The 21,524-nt window shown below is 46.1% G+C and overlaps 1 protein-coding gene and 1 pseudogene across 1 annotated transcript; one reads left to right on the top strand and one right to left on the bottom strand.

The window, feature by feature from the left end:
- Window positions 1-105: 105 nt before the first annotated feature.
- Window positions 106-20,539, bottom strand: SPAG5 (sperm associated antigen 5). The gene is made up of 24 exons (XM_029211929.1): window positions 20,407-20,539; window positions 20,022-20,147; window positions 13,967-15,057; window positions 13,703-13,877; window positions 8,411-8,485; window positions 8,070-8,162; window positions 7,840-7,974; window positions 7,508-7,627; window positions 7,293-7,385; window positions 7,077-7,190; window positions 6,641-6,734; window positions 6,334-6,481; window positions 6,152-6,254; window positions 5,830-5,963; window positions 5,483-5,621; window positions 2,552-2,663; window positions 2,298-2,384; window positions 1,916-2,036; window positions 1,688-1,799; window positions 1,226-1,306; window positions 909-1,064; window positions 754-828; window positions 543-623; window positions 106-306 (listed from the first exon to the last, which is right to left on the bottom strand). The coding sequence occupies exons 1-24, from the start codon at window positions 20,455-20,457 to the stop codon at window positions 235-237; spliced, it is 3,588 nt and encodes a 1,195-aa protein (XP_029067762.1). The 5' UTR covers window positions 20,458-20,539; the 3' UTR covers window positions 106-234.
- On the top strand, window positions 17,342-18,115 carry LOC114889079 (annotated as a pseudogene).
- Window positions 20,540-21,524: the final 985 nt, after the last annotated feature.

Below are 21,524 nucleotides of genomic sequence, written 5' to 3'. Positions count from 1 at the left end.
TGGGAGGGGTGTGTGGAGGATGCCCAGGCAAGAGGGCCAAGCTGCCTCTCCCCTGACCTCATCCACCCACCTCCTACCCAAGAAATAAGATTCAGTGAGCCTGAAGAAATACATTAAATATACTTTATTTAAATAGCGTTAAACAGAGCTGGCTCTAAGCCAATTGGTCCTGGTGTTGGGGTAAGGGAGTACTGCAGGTAAAAAGGGGTGAAACAGAGTCCAGCTTTCAGTTTCTTAGCTCAGAAATTCCAGCAATCCCTGTAGCTCCTTGCAACCCCTCACGACCTCTGGGATGGACAGCAGAGTCTGGCAAGAGATACAGAAAAGGCAGCTCAGGGTCACAGGCCAAAGGCCCAAGGCTCCCAGCCCCAAGAAGCACCCACTGAGTTAGAGGGGGGAACTGGAAGCCACAGAGAAGGCTGCAATAGTGAGTCAGGCCCAGCTCTCAGCAAAGGCTGGGAACCACACTATACTCATCAGTACCCCCTGGGCCGGGCCTTATACCAAGTGCCCTAGTTGCATCAACTCCCTCCCTCCTTTACCTCATAAATATGCTGAACAATGTCATCTAGTTTCTTTAACTCCTTGTCAGAGCGCCGCAGATTCTCTTCCAGGATGTTTCTCTAAAAAGCAAATAGGATGCATAAGCTCTATGCTTAAAAGAACAACATAGCTTGTGGGGAAAGAAAAATATGGCAGGGCACTTGCTAGTGGTGACAGGAAATAGCCCTAGAATGACATGGGAATTCTTACGTGGCTCTGGAACTTGACCATGAGTTTTGCCTTCTCATTTTTCATCTCCAGGAACATCACCCTCAGCTTGTCCACCTACAGATATGTTCAGATCAGTAGGGGCACAGCCTAGGGTTCCCACCAGTTGCCCAGCTCTTCTGTTAACTCTGAGTCACCTCCTGGGAGAGCCACACTTTCTCCTGGATCCAGTTAGTGGCCATGGGCTGACTGTCGGGGTTCAGCTGGCCTGCCAGGGTCTCTTGGAGCACCTTAGTCTCTGTCTCTGCACGACGAAGTGAACGGGTGAGCTGGGTCACTTCCTCTCTAAGCCTCTGGGGATGAGAATGGAGAGGTATCTAGTAGCCCTCAAAGGTCCTCTCTATCCTTATCCCATGTGGTGAGCAAGGGTAGGCCAGGGGACCCAATTCCCACATTTGGGACCCTGGCTACCAGTGACATAGAAGGCAGAGGCTGGGCATCATGATGAACGTACTATGAGCTCACCACTCTTGTCTATCTGCTCTAGGATCTTCTCGTTCTGCTGCTGTACCACTTCCTGGAGCTCCTTTTCATTCTGTGAGAAAAAGGGAGGTAAGAAGGCAGTGGGAGAGCTGGCTTCTTTGCAGCCCTTGCCAGGAGATAGGATTTTGTGCCTGACCATGCTCAGCCCAGGTGATACCAATTGATAACACTCCAATTCTTCCTCTAGGGCTACATCAGGCCAGGCACATTTCCCTGTTGGGAGAGTTCTCCTGGAGTTCTAGGTCAGCCTGGAAGATGGGTCAGTCTATAGCTGGTTCCCAAACATGTGAATTGTCTGACCCCAGGAAGGGCAAAACTAGGGCAATGGTTGGAAAATCTCCACCACCCAGATTCCTGGAGAGACAACAGCTCCCAGTGGGCCCTCACAGTTGCCCCAGTTCTTCATCGCTTCACTTCCAGGCCCCTCCTCCACCTTGTAGCGCAAGCACAAGGCCTGGTTCAGCTTCTCTATGTCCGCTTCCTTTGCCTTCTGGGCTTCCTGATGCTGTTCTTCCTGGGCCTGCAGCTGAGCCTGCAGATCACATCTAGGGGAGGGAAGAATTCAGCATTATTCCGGTCCCCCCAGGGGCTGCCTGGGCCCTTAACATAAGGGGCTGCTCACCTGACCTGCCCCCTCTCACCAGGACTGCACTCCACTCACATCTTTCGCTGCAGAGTCCTGACAGCCTCTTCTTTAGACTCCTGCAGCAGGGAGCACAGGCTCTGAAGCTCCAGAGTCATAGTACTCATTTCTGCCAGGCTATTCTCGATGCCTGGGGTTTCTGAAAGACAAAGTACTAGATAGAGGTAGAGCCCTTTAGCTCTGGAAGGAAGGAGTGTGTAGCTATCACTTCCACAACTCTTATCCATGTTCCCCACCCACAGGATCTGAATGTCTGGAACACTACCGATCCCAAAAGGCAGAAATGAAATGAGCCCAAGTAAAATTGAGGTTTTTAGAGCAAAGCACTTCTCACTGCTTTAGTCTTTATCATCACTACCAGATCTAGAAATGAGGCAGGATCCCTGGAGCCCATCCTAACCTGTAGGCTGATGGGAAACCGTTGATGCTACTCTGGTGAAAGCACTCTTGTCACTTCCAAGCAAGGGCACAGGAGCTGATTCTGGCTCTAAAACAAAATGCAACCATGGTAGAGGGCCCCTCTGGTGACCCAGTCAAGGGTCGGCCATCACGGGAGCCAGGGAGAGACAGGGTCTGTTGGCGGCATCTTCAACAGCTGAAGATATCAGGAGCAGCGCCACAACTTTCCCACCCCTAAATTCCAGGGCCTTTAACCTTCATCTGCCACTGCTGTCAGGGTGCTTCCCAAAAAGGTGCTGTCACTGGGCAGAGGGTGTTCCTGGGAAGAAGCACAGGCTGTGCTTATCGGGAGGGTCTCTGGTTCAGCCTAAGGGCAAAGGGAAAAAAAACGTCAGCTGCTTTTCAGGGATAGTGGGTTCCCTGAACTTCCAGGTATTCACCGGCCATCTCCTTGGGATGCTGTTCTATATGTCACCTCTCTTCTCTATCTTCAACTTCTCCATTAGCTCCTTTCCCTGAACTTAATTCTCTCTCACTAGAACAACAATTAAAAAAAAAACAAAAACCCTTCTTCTTACTTTAAGTATGCTTTTAGCTACTGCCTTTTCTTTTCCCTTCCATTAAAAAAAAAAAAAAGAAAGAAAGAAAAGCCTACATTTCTTGCCTAAAATTCTCACCATGTATGGACTCCCTAGCCCACTACACTCAGGCTTCTGCCCCACCATTCCACAAAAATTCTCATTATTTGGTACACCAATGGCATCAGACACCTTTCAGGTCTTATTTTACCTGACCTATGTGATAACCAATGACCATGTTCTTTTAGAAACTTCATTTTCTTCACTTGTGTGACATGACTCTCTCTCCTTCACAGGTAGGACTCATACCTTTCTGGCTATCTCTTCTCTCTATCCACAGGTCTTTCTTTAACTGTGGGCTCCTTTTGGTTCATCCTTGACCCTCTTTACATTCCCCAGGTGGCCTCACCTCAGGAGCTCCACAAAAACATCCACTTCTACATGGATGACCCTTCAATCTGTCTCTCTCAACTGGACCTTCTCCCAATCTCCAGGCCCAAAGGCTCAACTACCTGTGAAAAATCTACCAGATTGCTCCACAGTTCATCTGAAATTTAGTATGTATAAAGCTGAGCTAACCATTTTTCCTGTCCCACCCCACCAAAAATCTATTCCTCCATCTGTATTTAAGATCCTAGAGCAGGGGAGCAGCAAATTACAGCCTGTGGTTCAAATCTGGCCTGCCACCTGTTTTTGTAAATAAAGTTTTATTGGAACACTGCCACATCCATTTATTTATATACTCTCTATGCCTGCTGTTGAGCTACAAAGGCAGAGTTGAGTAGTTGAGACAAAGACCATGTGGCTTGCAAAGCCGAAAATATTTATCATATTGCATGTTACAGGAAAAGTCTGCCAATCCCAGTTCTAGAGTGTCACCATCTTTCCAGCAATCTAGAGATCATCATTCACTCTTCTACCGTACTCCTATATCAAACTGGTCACCACGTTCTGTTACTTTTTTTTTTTTAGATTTTTTTGATGTGGACCAGTTTTAAAGTCTTTTTTATTGAATTTGTTACAATATTGCTTCTGTTTTATGTTTTGGGTTTTTGGCCGCGAGGCATGTGAGATCTTAGCTCCCCAACCAGGGATCAAACCCGTACCGCCTGCATTAGAAGGAGAAATCTTAACCACTGGACTGCCAGGGAAGTCCCCATTCTGTTACTTTTACTTCCTAAATATGTATTGAATTCATCCAATTCATCCGCTCCTCCATATCCCTTTAGTTCAAGCCTTCAAAAATCTGGCCTCCTGCCTAGCTCTCCAGCCTTTTCTCCTTATCATCCTTGCCCCACATAGCTCCTATAATCCAATCATAAAGAGCTACCTCCCAGTTCCCAAACTCACCACATTCCACATGAGCAGGGCCTTGGCCTTGTTCACCTGTAGTCCCACCACCTAACCCAGGTCTTGTCACAAGGTAGACACTACAAAAAGTACCCATAGTGCCTCTATGACTTTCATACTATTCCCTCTGCCTGGTGGGCCTTCCTATATACCCAACCCTGCCCTACAAACTTCTAACCTCAAGACTCTGACCAAGAGCCACCTGCTCGGAGAAGACATCTGAACTCTCAAAGGTAAAACTGATGCTCCTTTCTCTGTGGCCATCCAGGCAGCCCTCTATCATAATCACAAGCCAGGATGACAAGTTTACATCTGTCTGTCTTCCCTGCAAGACTGGATTCCTGTGCTTGGCACACACTGGGGAATGGGGTTAGATCATAAGCAATTCGATTTCAGGATTCTGGCTGTGTCTTTAACTGTTGAATAAGCTAACTAACGCTGCATTCTAAAAAATATCCATTTATTGTTCAGTGTGCACTGTGGGGAAGCCAAAGAAGCAAGGCTAAATTTCTGCTTTCTTTAAATACAGTCTAGTTGAAGAGACCAAACATCCAAGGAAAATTAATACAAGTGCAAAAGGAGAGTAAGTTCATGAGGAATATAGCAGGAGATCACTTAGTCCACTGATGTTTGGGAACATTTCAAAGAAGAAGGTGAACCAGGGAGGATTTTAATAGGAAGGAAAAGGTATTTCCAGTTTGAAGATAGAAGAGAACGGACGTGGTAACAGCACGCATCTGGGTGCAAATGGGGATGAGACGTGTGTGTAGTACGTAGGCAGTCTATGGGAGTAAAGCGTTCATAACAAGGAGGTAGGAGACAGAAGAAGAAAAGTTTGAGTGACAGGTTGAAGATATCGTGTAGGCAACTGAAAATCACCGAAGGTCACAGAGATGGAACGAGAGCAGAATTTTAGGAAGACCATTCTATACAATAAGGATACAAGTGGAAAAACTTTCAGTAAACTAGGATTAGAGGGGAACTTCCTCAACTGGATAAAGAATATCTACAAAAAGCCTACAATTAACATCATACTTAAAGGTGAGAAACTCAAAGCTTTCCCTTTAAGATCAGGTACGAGGCAAGGGTGTCCCCTCTCACCATTCCTTTTCAACACTATAGGGGAAGTTCTAGCTAACACAGTAAGACAAGAAAAGGAAATAAAAGGTATACAGTTCGGAAAGGAAGAAATAAAACCGTCTTTATTTGAAGATATTGATACAATTGTAAGGGAAGAGAAGAAAACCCTGGACCCTACCTTCTCCTTCAGTTTTGTCTGTAGGAAGAGGGTCAGGCTACGGAGTTGCTCAGTCAGCACCCTTAGCTCTTGGGAATACTGGCGTGTCTTCTCCAGGTCTTGCTGCTGTTTCTCTGCCATGGTGCTGGCCAGTTTAGCCCTGAAATAAGGAAGGAACAGAGAAGACAGCCAAACACCAGGTGACCTTCCCTGAACACTTCTCCAAATCCCCACACAGAACTGCGTTCAAAGAGGGCAAACAAGAGGCTCTCAGACCCTGTCACAATTCCCTTCTTGGAGACTTTAGCTTCTAGAAGCCGTCCTGAGATAAACACTAACAGGGAAGCACAGAAAGGTAGAGGTCTTACTTCAGGTTCTCCATGGTGTCCTTCAGGTCCTCACACTGCAGGCTGCGTTCCCGGAGTACTTCCAGGGTGGTTTTCAACTGACACTCAACCTGGCCCAGCTCCAGGTGAGCAACCTGATTCTCTTGTTCTGCAAACTGGGGAGACAGGAGCAGGAAGGAAGGCAAGGAGAAAGGAAGGGAGGGGGGAAAATGCATCTAAGTGGGAAATTTTAGAGTCCTGGGAACAGAGGCTTTTTCCAGTCCAGAGTCTCAAACCTCACCTCAATACCATCAGGGAAGAGTCACACTCCTGCAGCTCCCCTGCCCCAAGCCATCTTCCTTACCTCCAGGGTCTCCTTTAGGTCCTGCACCTCCTTGGCCAGGACCGCCTGTTGTTGCTGCAGCTCTGCCTGCATATGTTTTAATGCCATCTCTTCCTTTTGCCATCTGCCAGAGACCTTATGTTAGATCCCATTGGTCCCATATCCTGGATGCCTACTGCCACAATAACCTGAGAGGAACTCACTGAGCAGCCTTCTCCTCACTGCTCTGGGTAAGCTGGCAGAGCAACTGATCCTTCATGGCCAGGTCCTGGGTACAATGGGCATGCTGACTCTGTAGCTCTTTTAGCTGACTCTCCATGCTGGCCAGAATCTGCAGCTGAGCCCGGAGATCTAGACCAAAATTATCCTAATGACACCACGTGGTCACCAGGCCCAAACGCCCCCACACTTCTGCTCTAAGACAAGTGCCCTAGAGCACTTTCTTACGCTACTGCCACACCCCAAGCCTCAGCAGGGTACAACTGCTTGTACGCATGCACACACGCACACCTGTTGCCAGACGACTGTTTTCCAACTCCAGTTGTTCTAGTTGGCTTTTGCAGTCCTCTAAATGGGAAGAGACTTGTTCCAGCTCCCTGGAAACCTAGGAGAAAAAGACAGTTTTCTTCCCACAGCTCCTCCTGAATCAAGAGTCCCAAGACTTAGTCCAGTTTCTCTTTCTGGACAGGACAATAAACCACATTGTTCCTGGGCAAAAACGCTGCAGCAAATAAGTCTGATCCTCAGGAAAAAGCAGAAACAGGAGGAAAGTTGCTGAAGAAGGTGCTGAAGGCCATCTTGTAGCAAAGGGACTGGCTGGTCTCCAAACCCACAGATGGAAAGACAGGTCCCAGGGAAGAGGCTAATGACACCACTCATCAGAAAGGCCTTCTGTAGAGAAGAAGGAGGAAACCAGGCCTAAGCAGTCCCCACTCCTGGTTTGTACCTGCTGCCTTTCCTCAATTGCAGCATCACGTTCCTGCAGGGTCTGCCGGCTCTTGGCTGTAAACTTCTCTGTGAGTTGTTGAAACCGGCTCAGCAGAGCTGTCCATGTTACATACTACCAGGGGAAGCAAGCAGGTCAGAAGAGCACCCTTGAGACAAGACTCCTAACAGGGCTGGCTGTAAGCAAAGGGGCAGTATAATGGCCCCAAATACTCACATCCAGTTGCATGGATATCCAGTCCTGCTGCAAGGCTGAAGTAAGACTTGCTGTCTGCTGAGCCAACCCTTCTTGCTCAGTATGAAGCCCTACCTACATGAGAAGGATTGTCAGTGGAGGGGGCCCTTTCCCTCTGGATACAGGGAAGTAGGGGTACATGACCATCCTCCCAGTGTGTCAGTATGGATCCCAGGAAAGAATATGCCTTCAATTACCAGTTGGGTGTGGGTTTCCTTCAAAAGGCCTCTGAATTCCCCCATGGATGCCAGGTCCTGTTCCAGCTGGCTGATGCGCTGGCTGGCGTGTGCACAGAAAACCTCTAGCACTGTCTCTGCCTGTTTAGAGAAGAGGTTGAGAGGACATTGTGGGCAGAGGAAGGGTACAGCACAAAAAGCCATAACTATCCGTCACACCAGCAGTTTAGTTCATTATTCCCCAGGGCAAGCAGTTCTCAGGCCACCCATCTGTGTCTCAAGTCAATTTATGTTCCTGCAGGAACCTTAGGAAGAGACCTCCTACATCCAGGAGCAAAAGCCTGACACCTTACCGCATCTTTGCCTCTGAGGGCCATTTCCTCTCTGTGCTTTGCCTCCTCCCTCTCTGCTTTGAGGCTCTGGAGCCTTGCCCTCAATTTCTTCAACACATCAAAACAGCGGGACACCAAGGTTTCTGTACGCCAAGACTATAAGATAAGAATCATATACTGTGTCCGGTTTCTTTACTTGGCTGAATTTCAGTCCCACCAAAGGCCTCTGCCTCCATCTGCATGCTGCTTACCTCCTGACTCAAAGCAGTTTTATCTTCATCTAAGTGCAGCAGAGATAGTTGAAGCAAGGATATCAGCTCTTTAGAGACCAGCACCCATGACTGCTGTAGAGGGAGAGATGGTTAGGCTAGATCAAATAAAGTCATTAAGCAGGACGTAAGCTGGGACACAGAGGAGGAAGCCACCAACCCCAATTTCACGCTCCCAATAAGGAAGAGGTGTTCTTAACGAAAGGAAACCTCCCTTCACTACCATGGCTGAGTACCATCCATCACCTGCTAACTGCTCAGGAGTCGCCATTCTTGATCTTCACAGGAGACCCAGCAACGGTGTCAGGTCAATCAACACTTACCATGACGTTCCTGGCCTGCCGCAGAGCCTGTCCAATCTCCTGGCTCTCCTGAAGATGCTGAGGTTCCTTACTCATCTAGTTGGAGAAACAGAGTTGCCCCTCTTGCATAGGCAACATGCACCACCAGCAGCTCTTTCCCCCTCCCACCGAGTTACAGGAACCTTTCCCATTAAAATCAGGAGCAAGGCTCACAGCTTGATGAAGCCAAGTGAGAAAAAATCCAGAGGTAGGTAAAAAAATTACTTTTTAAAATAACTTTTTTTTCTGATTATGTGTTGACTGTAAAATTTTGGAAATAGGAAAGTGAATAAAATGGAAAAAGAATCATTATCAATTTCACCCCTAGAGCAGTGATTCTCAACCAACAGTACAGCACCCACCCCAAGGGATTTCAATACACCTCTACACCAGATTTCCTTGCTGTAGGGATTTGCTGTAACTGATGAGTATGTTACCTCCCTCAGGTGTCAGGGGGAGAAAAAAGTTGTAGACTACTGATTTACAAAGAAATAACTATACTTAGGGCTTCCCTGGTGGCGCAGTGGTTGAGAGTCCGCCTGCCGATGCAGGGAACGTGGGTTCGTGCCCCGGTCTGGGAGGATCCCATGTGCCGCGGGGCGGCTGGGCCCGTGCGCCATGGCCGCTGGGCCTGCGTGTCCGGAGCCTGTGCTCCGCGGTGGGAGAGGCCACAACAGTGAGAGGCCCGCGTACCGAAAAAAAAAAAGAAATAACTATATTTAATAAATTCTAAGATGATTGCCTTTTTACAATTGTTTTCTATATTGGCGCACTGCGCAGCATGTGGGATCTTTGTTCCCCAACCAGGGATCAAACCCGTGCCCCCTACATTGGAAGCACAGAGTTTGAACCACTGAACCACCAGGGAGGTCCCTGTCTTTTTACAGTTTAACACCACTGACATTGGTATGCATTCAATATTGATAGTATCTTAGATTTGATGAAAGACAGTGATGCTTAAGACAAACCACAATTGTGAATATATAAATAAATGTGGGGTCCTGCTTTTCTTACTTAATTTTATTATACTCATGTTATTTAGCCCTGAGTTTACATTTAGTCTCCTCACTGAGAGCCTGAGACTGGGATGTGTGCTTTAGGGAGACCTATCAAAGTGGAGCATCACTCATTTTTAACCTCTGCTGACATTTTACCTCACCTCAAGGCCTCTTAGAGGTTATATGAACTCTGAACTCCTTTTTTTCTTCTTTTTTTCTTCTTTTTATTTATTTATTTATTTATGTTGATCTCTAGATATCTTTTTTTTGGCTAGGCCATGGGGCTTGTGGGGTCTTATTTATTTATTTATTTTTGGCTACGTTTGATCTTCGTTGCTGTGCGTGAGCTTTCTTTAGTTGCAGCAAGTGGGAGCTACTCTTCGTTGTGGTGCACAGGCTTCTCATTGCAGTGGAGCACTGGCTCTAGGTGCGTGGGCTTCAGTAGTTGTGGCTCGCAGGCTCTAGAGCGCAGGCTCAGTACTTGTGGCGCACAGGCTTGGCTGCTCCGCGGCATGTGGGATCTTCCCAGACCAGGGATCGAACCCATGCTCCCTGCATTGGCAGGCGGATTCTGAATTCCTTTCTTTAAAAACCATGAACATTAAACTTATTAAACTATTAAAAACTCTTGGCAGTCCAGTGGTTAGGACTCTACACTTCCACTGCAGGGGGCATGGGTTTGATCCCTGGTGGGGGAACTAAGATCCTGCATGCCACACTGCACGGCTGGAAAAAAAAAAAAAAAACTCTTCATAAATATACTTTTAAATAACTAGGATATCCCATCTTATGGATGTACCATTATTTTTCATTTTTTTTAAGTTATCATCTTTATGCAGAATTTTTTTTTCCCCTTAGGATTTAACCCTAGAAGTGAGGTTACTGGATCAAAAAGTTTGAACTGCTTTGAGCAGTTGAAACTGCCTTCAAAAACGGCAGAACCCGTTTAAAGGCATAATGTTCAAACAAGAGAAAAAAATTTTAAATGTAATATTAAATATAACTGTTTTAAAGCATAAAAAAAAAAGATTGAACCAATTTATGCCCTACTGACGACAGGACAATGCTTACCACTATTACCTATTTTATTCTTTGCTATTTTGTCAGAAGAAAATAGCATCTCATGTTGCAATTTGCATTTCTCTGATTACCAGTAATGGTAACCTTCTCAAATATTTATTTACTACTCATTTTAATTTTCTTAATCTCTAATGGTCTATTCATTATCTTGGGGCAGACGAAAATCTTAGTGTGCTATGTGGAGTAGGTAAGTATGATTTCAAAGGCAGCAGAGCCGTAGAGAAACTTTGAAGTTCTGAGAGAAAAGTGGGGAACCTTCATTACTGCTGCAAGGCAGCCATCGTCTAGGAAAAAGCCTAGTGCTGGAGCAGCAGTGCTGAGTCACGATGCTGCAGCAGCCTGGATATAAGGAGGCAGATCTCTTGGAGTTCATCGCTCCCCTCCCCAGCAAAGCAGACATTGTTCCCGACTGCATCATGCAGTAAGGCACAGAGTTACCCCTGGAGCCCTGGAACAGGGCACACATACTGCTCAGGGCTGGCCAGTCAGGCAGGTGATGAGATTAGCGTGAATGAGGCAGCCAAGTGGCAAGGACATGGCACTGTGATGGGGAATGGCTGAAGGCACTGTAATTTCCTCTCTTTGGTTCTGCCCCAGTGGTCTCTAAAAGGATTTGGCAAGCTTCAAGGAAAGAGGGTACAAGGCCAACTCAGGGATGGGGAACAAGGTCAAGGACAAGAGGAAAGGATACAAAAATAAGAAAATACAGGAATGATGAGCCTATGGCTTCCAGGATTTTGACAAAAAGTAAAGTCATTATTTTGAGAATATTTTCAACCCAAAGGAGGTCTTTGGAGTTTTAGAGACCATCGGGGTTTTTTTTGGCCGCGCTGCGCGGCTTGTGGGATCTTAGTTCCCCGACCAGGGATTGAACCCCGGCCCTCAGCAGTGAGAGCGCAGAGTCCCAACCACTGGACCGCCAGGGAATTCCTGAGACCATCTCTTCTTAGCAGCAGCCACCTATTACCTCAACAGGCACAACACTAAGGGACCTCAATTCCTTCCCTGACACATTCCCTTACTTCCTCGGCCTGTGCTGTCACAGCAAGACTCCTCTAGAACAATGGTCTTTAAACTGTTTTCCTCTCATATCTCCTACAGTAATTTTGAAAGCTGGAGTACTCTTATGTTTAAATCGTTACAAAGGCTGTAATTTCCACCACCTTATGAACATTGACAGTTTGAAATAAAACTGTTACATCACTCTTGAATATACCCAATGGTATAAATGTTACATACACCATAATGATTTTTTTAATGTCTTTATTGGAGTATAATTGCTTTATAATGGTGTGTTTGTTTCTGCTTTATAAACCATAATGATTTAATACCTATTTGATACGTTTAGAAAACACACAAAGGGGACTTCCCTGGTGGCGCAGTGGTTAAGAATCCACCTGCCAATGCAGGGGACACGGCTTCGAGCCCTGGTCCAGGAAGATCTCACATGCTGCGGAGCAACTAAGCCCATGTGCCACAGCTACTGAGCGTGTGCTCTACAGCCCGTGAGCCACAACTACTGAGCCCACGTGCCACGAGTACTGAAGCCCACACGCCTAGAGCCCGTGCTCCACAACAAGAGAAGCGCACCGCAACAAAGAGTAGCCCCCACTCACTGGAACTAGAGAAAGCCCGTTGCACAGCAACAAAGACCCAACGCAGCCAAAAATAAATTAATTAATTAATTTTTTAAAAATACACGAAGTTCTTCTTTAACAGAAATTTTATATCACCCCTTTTTCTCCTTGAACCTCTATTTTTACTCCTCTCAGAATTTTATCCTAATAAAACATACTTTTACACTTTAAACTCTATTAGTATCTCTGCAATGACAACAAAAGTTCATCTAAATTTAAATAAATTTAAAAAAATTTTTAATTCCTCTGACCATAAGATTTTAAATTTATTTATTTATTTATTTTTGGCTGCGTTGGGTCTTTGTTGCTGTGCGCGGACTTTCTCTAGTTGTGGCAAACGGGAGCTACTCTTCGTCGCGGTGCATAGGCTCCTCATTGCAGTGGCTTCTCTTGTTGCGGAGCATGGGCTCTAGGCGTGCGGGCTTCAGTAGTTGTGGCTCGTGGGCTCTAGAGCACAGATTCAGTAGTTGTGACACACGGGCTTAGTTGCTCCGTGGCATGTGGGATCTTTCCAGACCAGGGATCGAACCCGTGTCCCCTGCACTGGCAGGCGGATTCTTAACTACTGCGCCACCAGGGAAGCCCCACATAAGATTTTAAGTGAGAAAACTCTCTTTTGGATGGAGAAATATTTTCATCAGTTGTATACTAATCACTGTAATAATATAATTTTTAATTAAAATCATAAACATATCCAGTAAAATTTTACTGGAGATCCATCTACTAATGAAATAGATGGAGCATCCCTCCCCTTATTAGTTCATGTGTCTGTGATTACTATAATTCCTACAATAAGACGTAGTTCAGCAAGAATTTTATGCCTATTTTCCATTCTTACAGATACAAGATTTATGTGAGGGAATTTCATGGCGGTCGTGTGGTTAGGACTCTGCGCTCTCACTGACAAAGGCCTGGGTTCAATCCCTGGTCGGGGAAATGAAATCCCACAAGCCATGTGGTGCAGCCAAAAAAAAAGATTTCTGTGACGAAACTTCTTCACATAAATAATGGGAATAAGTAGGAATGAAAGAAGGGAAGAAGGGCATGTCACCCAATTCTAGGAGCTCCTTTGGAGATACATGCCGAAAATCTCACAGTGAATTTGCATCCACTGACATAACTGAAGTCTTCCTTCAATTTTGTTGAAAGCACACAAAAATGACATGTTACATAATCATTGCAGTCATTTGCCTTCTCAGCACGTACACAAATATTTTCTATTGTCCTTTGAATGCTGCCTCTTGACAATGTAAGATTCAGGACAGGTAGTAAATATGCTCTTCTTTATAGTAAAGTTAGTAAATTGGGCAAGGGTAATTGAGAATGGGGAAGTAGGAAAGAAAACAAATTAGTAAAGAGTGCATTTGGAAGATGAAGATCTACAAACCGATTCCTTTAAAACTTTCCTTGCTTGCATTCCCTTGGAAGGTCTTGATGTACCCCAGGGGTATAGTGAGTACCAACAGCTCTAAGGTATTTTCCAGATCCTCAGCTTTTATACATATTCTAAGGAAGAGGGCCCACTGGGATCCTCCACACTTTGGGAAGAACCTTCTTACCCCACTGGAAAAGGTGTCAGTCTGTGTGCTGCTGTCCTGAACTTCTGGGTGAGGGCCAGTCAGCTGGCTCTTCCAGTCCTGCAGCTGGCGGGAGAGTACCTCCAGAATGACAAGAGAGTTCAGCAGGTTATCTTCCAGGTCATGTCGAGATAAGGCAGTCAGATCTGGAGGACGGCTGCAGTAGGAAGAGAAGAACATGAGGAGAAGAGAGGGAAAGGGATGGGAGTGACAGGTCCAGGAGCACAAAGATACAGGGATACTTACCCCCATAGAAGGTGCTCTGTCTCAGAAGTACTGTCCTTGGTGCCCACCAGGCCTGTTTGGGATGTGTTTGTACTCCTTTCCTGCTGTGCTGGGGGAGTAAACCAAGTCCCCACCGAGCAAGTAGAGAAAGGGGTAGTGCCAATCGCAGCATCCCGAAACACAGAGGGAAGAGATAAGCTCTGGCGGAGATTTTCCAGCATGACGGAGGTATTTACACCTTTTTCCAGCCAGGCCAGGGGAGACATCCAAGGCCCCATATCAGAGACGGGAATGCTCCCAGCATCTTCTACTGCTGGCCCTGGAGCTGCCTGGGATTCCATTTCTTCTGGATTTGGGGTCAGGCCTGTGGATGGAATATCGTCCCTATTTGAGACAAGTGCTTGATCTCCCAATTCAGCCTCCTCAGGGAATGTGGGAAACCTCATTTCTCTCTCCTCTGTAGTTCTGTGCTCTAAAATTTCCTCCCCTGGGTCCACAAGACTGACAGGGAAGTCTGCTGCTAAGACAGTTGAAGGGGAAAGCCAGAGCGGGGAGGAAGGCAACAAGGCATTACTTTCAGAAGGGACTAGGTCCTCAGGCACAGCCTCAGTCCTACTGTCCTTCAGGCTTTCCCTGGAGCAGTGTAGCTGTTGCTCAGAACAGGAATTTTGTGGGTACTCCAACAGATGGGATGGAGGATTCTGAAATGTAGGTTTCTCAGGCATAGCAGGAACAATTTCTGAAAAGTTGTCTTCCATGCAGGGGGCCACCCCCTTTCTCAGCAGATCTCCTGTCCTCAAAGGCTCATCTAGAGAGAAGCTGTTTGTCTCTGCCATGGTATCTAGATGGGCCTCGAGTGTAATGTTTTGCTGAGGCCCGCCTGGAGAAGGTACAACGACCATGGTTTTAACCACATTGTTGCCCAGTGGGTCTACTGCTTCCTCAGATGTTCTGGGAGTAGAATTGGTTTGGGGAATCAGATTTAGGGGCTGCTCATCTGATTCATGTTGACAAGCTTCTAGACATGTTGAGGGATGGCTGAAGTGTTCTGAAGGGGAGTCTGTCTCCTTAGCATTGACAAGATCCAGTGGAGATGAGCTGTTGCTGCCTTCCTGCCAAAGGAAACAAAAGTAGTTGACTAATACAGTCAGTTCTGGTTCCCAATATACAGTTATGGGTGCAGGATACTGTCTGAACTCAAAAAAGGAAAGAGTTCTCATTACCTTTACTTAGGTAAGACCTTGGCTAAGCCTTGCTACTTACTACAGAGATGCAGTAGAAAAGCTGGGAAGCCATTCTGGGTCCTTCCAAGTGAACCAGGTTACAGTATAAACAAGGCTAAGATAATCTATCCATGTCATGGGAAGATGGTAGCTTGAAAGTGACCCCACTCTTCTCCAATCCTAACTCCAACCCACTTCTAGGGTAGGAGGGATCCCTGGCTCAAGTTCTACAGTTGGTATAAGATTTTAGTCCTTTTGGAACAGATGAGAAATTGGGGACTAGAGTGAGAGAGCACTTGGCCCACAGAGATCCATGTACCGTAGGAAGAAAGGGCAACATCAACCTGTGCCGGTGACCTAGTCTCCTTGACCGCAAGAGCTGAGGGTATCCTGGACACATGGGTTGAAGCCATTCAATCCTTGGGATTTGAAGAGCTCTAGCCTTTGTAGTAAAGGAGAATGAAGAGCAGAAAGACTCTTCCTGGTGCCCTGAAAAGGGAGTGACAACCTCCCAATTGCTGGTTCATAGGGATGGAGACCACTGCACTTTCTACCACTTGCAGGGCTGCTGGTCCTGAGACTCAATGAACAAAAAAAGGACAATATGAATGTACTTACATGGATCCAGTAGCCAGAGAAAGGACAAACCCTAAGATAGTTAAGAAAGGTAGGCCCTACCAAAATACAGCTGACGGAAGAAACAGATAACAATTTGCACCAAAAAATATATGCATACATAAGAAGATATGAGTGCAACTCACACACACAAAGACTTTCTGGAAATAATAAATATTACTTTTAAACAAAAAATTTTAGTAATATGCATTGAAAGAGGATGATCAGAGTTAAGACAAGAATTACTGGCCTGGACAATCAAGTGGAAGACATATCTTAAAGACAAAAATACAAAGAAAGGTAAATCTGAGGGAAAAGCTAAGAGAACTGGAAGATAAATCCAGCAAACCTAACATGTGAATAAAAGAAGTTCAAGGAGAAAAGAGAACACGTACAGGTGGGGCACTGATTAACAAGTATTAGAAGAAAATTTCTCTAAGGTAAAGAAAGATCTGAGTTTGCATATTAAAATGGCTCACCAAGTTCCAAGCAGGACTGACAAAAAATGATAAAATTTCTAAACTACCAGAACAACAAAACTATTTTAGAAGCTTTAGATTATAAAGACCAATTATTTACAAAAAAAAAAAAAGAATTAGACTTACGTGAAATTTCTCATTTACAGCAGTGAATGAAACTTTAAAACATAAAGTTGAGCTAAAACTTCTGATATTCTAGCAATGTCCTTGGGTATAGGTTACAACGATGTGTGTTTTATACAAATTTGTTAGGCTCAATGTTTTATGTACTTTCATGTATTTTATTTCAAATTTTCAAGTTTTCTTTCAAAGTGCTAAAGGAGGGACTTCCCTGGTGGCACAGTGGTTAAAGAATCCGCCTGCCAATGCAAGGGACATGGGTTCGATCCCTGAGCCAGGAAGAGCAACTAAGCCTGTGTGCCACAACTACTGAGCCTGCGTTCTAGAGCCCACGAGCCACAACTACTGAGCCTGCGCGCCACAACTACTGAAGCCCGTGTGCCTAGAGCCCACGCTGTGCAACAAGAGAAGCCACTGCAATGAGAAGCCCACGCATCACAACCAAGAGTAGCCCCCTCTCGTCACAACTAGAGAAAGCCGGCATGCAGCAACGAAGACCCAACGCAGCCAAAGATAAAAAATAAACAAATTTATAAAAAAACAAAACAAAACAAAAACAAAGTGCTAAAGGAAAAGTAGAAAATAAAGGGGATGGCAAGGAGATATCAGGCAAAAACAAACAAATAGAGTAGAGGCAGCAGTACTAGTATCAGACAAGGTAGAATGTAAAGTTATGGCACTATTACGATAAAAGACAAAATTAAAGATATATGATATAAAAAAATATAAATCAGTCGGCACTACATAGCCCAGAAGCTAAATATATAAACCAAAGACTTTTAGAAATGTAAAAATGACCTTAAAGTTTTTGCTGTGTTTATCAAGTTCCTATTTATTCCTTTAAAAAATCACTTGAGGAGAAGATGATTGCAAATCATATATCTGATGAGGGGTTAATATCCAGAACAGATAAAGAATTCCTACAGGAGCGGGCGGCGCGGCAGGCGGGAGGCGGCAGGATGGTGAAACTGACCGCGGAGCTGATAGAGCAGGCAGCGCAGTACATCAACGCCGTGCGGGACCGCGAGCTGGACCTGCGGGCCGTATAGGTGAGGGACTTGATCAGGCTCTGCCCTGTCTGACAGAACTCATTCTCACCAACAACAGCCTTGTGGAATTGGGTGATCTGGACCCTTTGTCATCTCTCAAATCATTGACTTATCTAAGTATTCTAAGAAATCCTGTAACAAATAAGAAGCATTACAGACTATATGTGATTTATAAAGTTCCACAAGTCAGAGTACTGGATTTCCAGAAGGTGAAACTAAAAGAGCGTCAGGAAGCAGAGAAAATGTTCAAGGGCAAACGGGGTGCACAACTTGCAAAGGATATTGCCAGGAGAAGCAAAACTTTCAACCCAGGTGCTGGTTTGCCAACTGACAAAAAGAAAGGTGGGCCATCTCCAGGGGATGTGGAAGCAATCAAGAATGCTATAGCAAACGCGTCAACTTTGGCTGAAGTGGAGCAGCTGAAGGGCTTGCTTCAGTCCGGTCAGATACCTGGCAGAGAACACAGATCAGGCCCCACTGATGATGGTGAAGAGGAGATGGAAGAAGACACAGTGACAAATGGGTCCCGAGCAGGGTGGCCTCTAAGGATCTCAGGACATACAATAGTCCACTTCAGACACGTCCTGCTTTTTGAATAGCCTTGTTTGTGTCAGCAAAGTAGAGTTCATAAGCATTGTTGAAATGCTTAAGACTGCTGGTAATTTTGTAATAAAAATTTTGAAATCTAAATGCCAGTTTTCTATCAACAATGCAAATAAAGGATACTCTGTGCTGCGGATTGCACATCACTGGGGTGTATGTGCGGTGAGGCCTGGACGTGTGGGAGTTGGAAATGCAGGAGGGCGGATCTTGTGGGTAGGCTTCCCAGTCCTCATGAAATGTTTAGGTTTTTAAATTCATAATAAAACTTATGATTAAAAAAAAAATTCCTACAACTCAACAACAACAAAAATAATTAAATTAAAAAATGGGCAAAGGGACTTCCCTGGTGGCACGGTGGTTAAGAATCTGCCTGCCAGTGTAGGGGACATGGTTCGAGCCCTGGTCCGGGAAGATTCCACATGCTGCAGAGCAACTAAGCCCGTGCACCACAACTATTGAGACTGCGCTCTAGAGCCCACAAGCCACAACTACTGAGCCCGCGTGCCACAACTACTGAAGCCCACGCGCCTAGAGCCTGTGCTCCGCAACAAGAGAAGCCACCACAATGAGAAGCCTGCGCACCACAACAAAGAGTAGCCCCTGCTCGCCGCAACTAGAGAAAGCCCACATGCAACAACGAAGACCCACAGCAGCCAAAATAAATTAATTAATTAATTTTAAAATAAAACCTCCCAGAAAACAAAAGTCCAGGACCAGATTATTTCACAGGTTGAATTTACCAAAATTCAAAGAAGATTTAATACCCATTTGTCTCAAGCTCTTCCAAAAAATTAAAGAAAGAGAAGGAAATACTTCCTAACTCATTTTACAAGGCCAAAATTATGTTGATGCCAAAACCAGACAAGGACAACACAGAACTCAACAGATCTGGCAGACTAAAAAAAGTGCAAGGACAGAGTAATTAGCCATCTGTTGTTGGATATAATAGAATGTGACATGCTGTGAATAGTAAATATGCTTTTTTTCATATGTTCATGGAACACTCAGAAAAATTCATCCTATACTTGGCCACAAAGACAACAGATTACAGTCTGATCATAATGCAAGAAAATAAATTTAAAAGGTGACACAAAATGGCTTTTAAGCACTTGGAAATTAAGAACCCCTCCTAGATAACCCCTGAATTAAAGGTAAAAATCAAAAGAAAATTACAAACTAGCTAAAAAGCATGACAAATGATGAGAAAAGCAACAGGCAGAGAAATGTATACAGTCAATCCTCATTATTTCAACTGAAAAGCATTTTCTACATAGCTATGTCTCTCAAGACCTTTCACAAAAGTACAGCTCAGTGAGGGCAGTTTTACAAGGAGCTAGTTTAAACTCCGGTGGTTCAGGGGTGTAACTTGATCCCAGGGGAGTTTTGACTACCTCTGGGAATGGATGGACATTGCCTCATTCTTAAAACTGACTGACTTCTCCGTAAGTGAGTCCCTATTAAGAAAGAGACCACTCGGGGCTTCCTTGGTGGCGCAGTGGTTGAGAGTCCGCCTGCCGATGCAGGGGGTGCGGGTTCGTGCCCCGGTCTGGAAAGATCCCACATGCCGCAGAGCGGCTGGGCCCGTGAGCCATGGCCGCTGAGTCTGCGCGTCCGGAGCCTGTGCTCCGCAACAGGACAGGCCACAGCAGTGATGAGGCCCGCGTACCACAAAAAAAAAAAAAAAAAAAAAAAAAAGAGGGAGACCACTAACCAAAGTGATATTATTTCTGAGACGTTTGGTATAGACTGAACGGGGGAGGTGGTGATAAAAAAAACTAACGGCTAAATAGAGGTGCGGGTTCTCAGTGGACTTCCTTTAGCGACCCTAGGGTACCTCTCTGTTGGCCTGAATAGCTGTAAATGGATGTCACCGAAGAAGGAAACTTCATTATCGTTATTAATTACGTTCCAACCCTGGCCCTCTGTTCCTCTGAGCTCTCCGCCTCGGCAAAGAGCCCAGTCGAGAGGCTGGCCAGGCGAATCTCACCTGCGGCCCTAGCTTGCACAGTGATGAGGTGGACGAGTAGGCTATCGGGGGCCCTGTTCCCGAGTTGGTGAGGGCACCAGGCTGCAGGATAAGTTCTCGGAGAGGCGTTCTCATAGCTGCTTTTCCCTAAAACAGAAGAGAGAATGTGAGAAAGCCTGGGCTCTGCCAGCCTGCCCTAAGAAGCTCCCCTCCCTCCCTAAGAAGCTCACGAGCAATAACAAGAGTAGGCTCCAACCCCAGTCCTCTGAACATCAGGACCAGCATTAGACTCCATATGCACCCGTCCCCAGGCTCGACCCTGCTTTCCACGACGCCCGGCACTGCCAGCGACCCCGACCCAAAACCCCGGCCCAGCTCTCTCTCTCCATGAAGCCCTCCCGCTCACCGGTTGGGGCGAAGGCGACACGCTAAGATTCAGTTTTTTCACCCGCCACATCTTCAAAACAACACAGAGTGATCACCTCCTAGACGCAAGAGGCGACGCCATGCTCACCCGCCGTCTTTATTTGAACCTGCTCCGCGCTTCCCGATTGGCTGCGAAGTCTCAGTGCGTCAGGTGGGCGCGTCCGCTCCGGGCTCGAGCCCGGCGGGCTGGGGCGGGGCCTGTATTGGACCCGCCCCGCCCGGCCCCCTGTGCGCGCGCGCTCTGCCAACCGACCCCCAACCCTCGACGCCGGCGGTATCCGGGACGCGCTCCAGCCCGAAAGCCAGCCTTTCGGCCTCACCTCCGAGAGGGTGACCGGGAAGTTGGACAGTTGAGGAGTCCATCCCTCCTGCTTCGAGTAGGCCAGTCTCACACCCTGTCGGAAAAGCTGTCCCCGTGGCCTGGCCTTAGGAAGTTTCTCCTCGGGTTTCCCTCAGCTATCTCAGCCTTGACCGGCAGGAGCCGGTCGGGAGTATAGAAGAGAAGGCGAGTGGAGCGTTTTTTACGTAGGCTGCTCGGTCCGCTCATAGGTCCTGCGTCCGTGATGGCCTGAGACGTGGTTCTCAGCCTGCGCTGTCATTTAGCCTCTTCAGAATTTCTGGGGTTTTCTTGGGACTTAACTCAGGGTCTGCAACAAGTTTACTGGAACAATAATAGCTCACAAGTATTGAACATTTATTAGGCACCTGGCACTCTTCCAAATGCCTTTTATATCTTAACTCCTTTAATCCCCAAAAGGGCATATGAAGTAGGCACAGTAAATATCCCCGTTTTACAGACGTAGGAACCGAGTCACAGATAATGTCTTTTGCCTAATGCCCACAGGTAGTAAAATGGCAGAGTCAAGATTGCCACCCACACTACCGACTACTGTATTCTCCTCTCGCTTGAAACCCCTCTGTGTGAGAAATTAGCTACTGGAGGTGGGATTGATTTTTGAAAACAGCCTAAAGTTAAGTATTCAGAGTTACAGTTTTTTTATATATATAATTTTTTAAAACTTTATTTATTCTATTTTTGGCTGCCTTGGGTCTCTTGCTGTGTGCGGGCTTTTCTCTAGTTGAGGTGAGCGGGGGCTA

This window comes from Monodon monoceros, unplaced genomic scaffold (genome assembly GCF_005190385.1).
Source record: "Monodon monoceros isolate NGI ecotype Baffin Bay Population unplaced genomic scaffold, NGI_Narwhal_1 Super_Scaffold_9, whole genome shotgun sequence".
NCBI lineage: Eukaryota > Metazoa > Chordata > Mammalia > Artiodactyla > Monodontidae > Monodon > Monodon monoceros.
This window is presented reverse-complemented; position numbering and strand designations above follow the sequence as displayed.

What these genes read in the sequence shown, in the direction of transcription:
- SPAG5 (XM_029211929.1), bottom strand. Translation starts at nt 20,457, where the DNA reads ATGTGGCGGGTGAAAAAACTGAATCTTAGCGTGTCGCCTTCGCCCCAA. An exon ending in AAACTGCTTTGAGTCAGGAG is followed by an intron (nt 7,975 to 8,069) that starts GTAAGCAGCATG and finishes CTTATCTTATAG; the next exon opens with TCTTGGCGTACAGAAACCTT. An exon ending in GGTTTCCCATCAGCCTACAG is followed by an intron (nt 2,037 to 2,297) that starts GTTAGGATGGGC and finishes TTTGTCTTTCAG; the next exon opens with AAACCCCAGGCATCGAGAAT.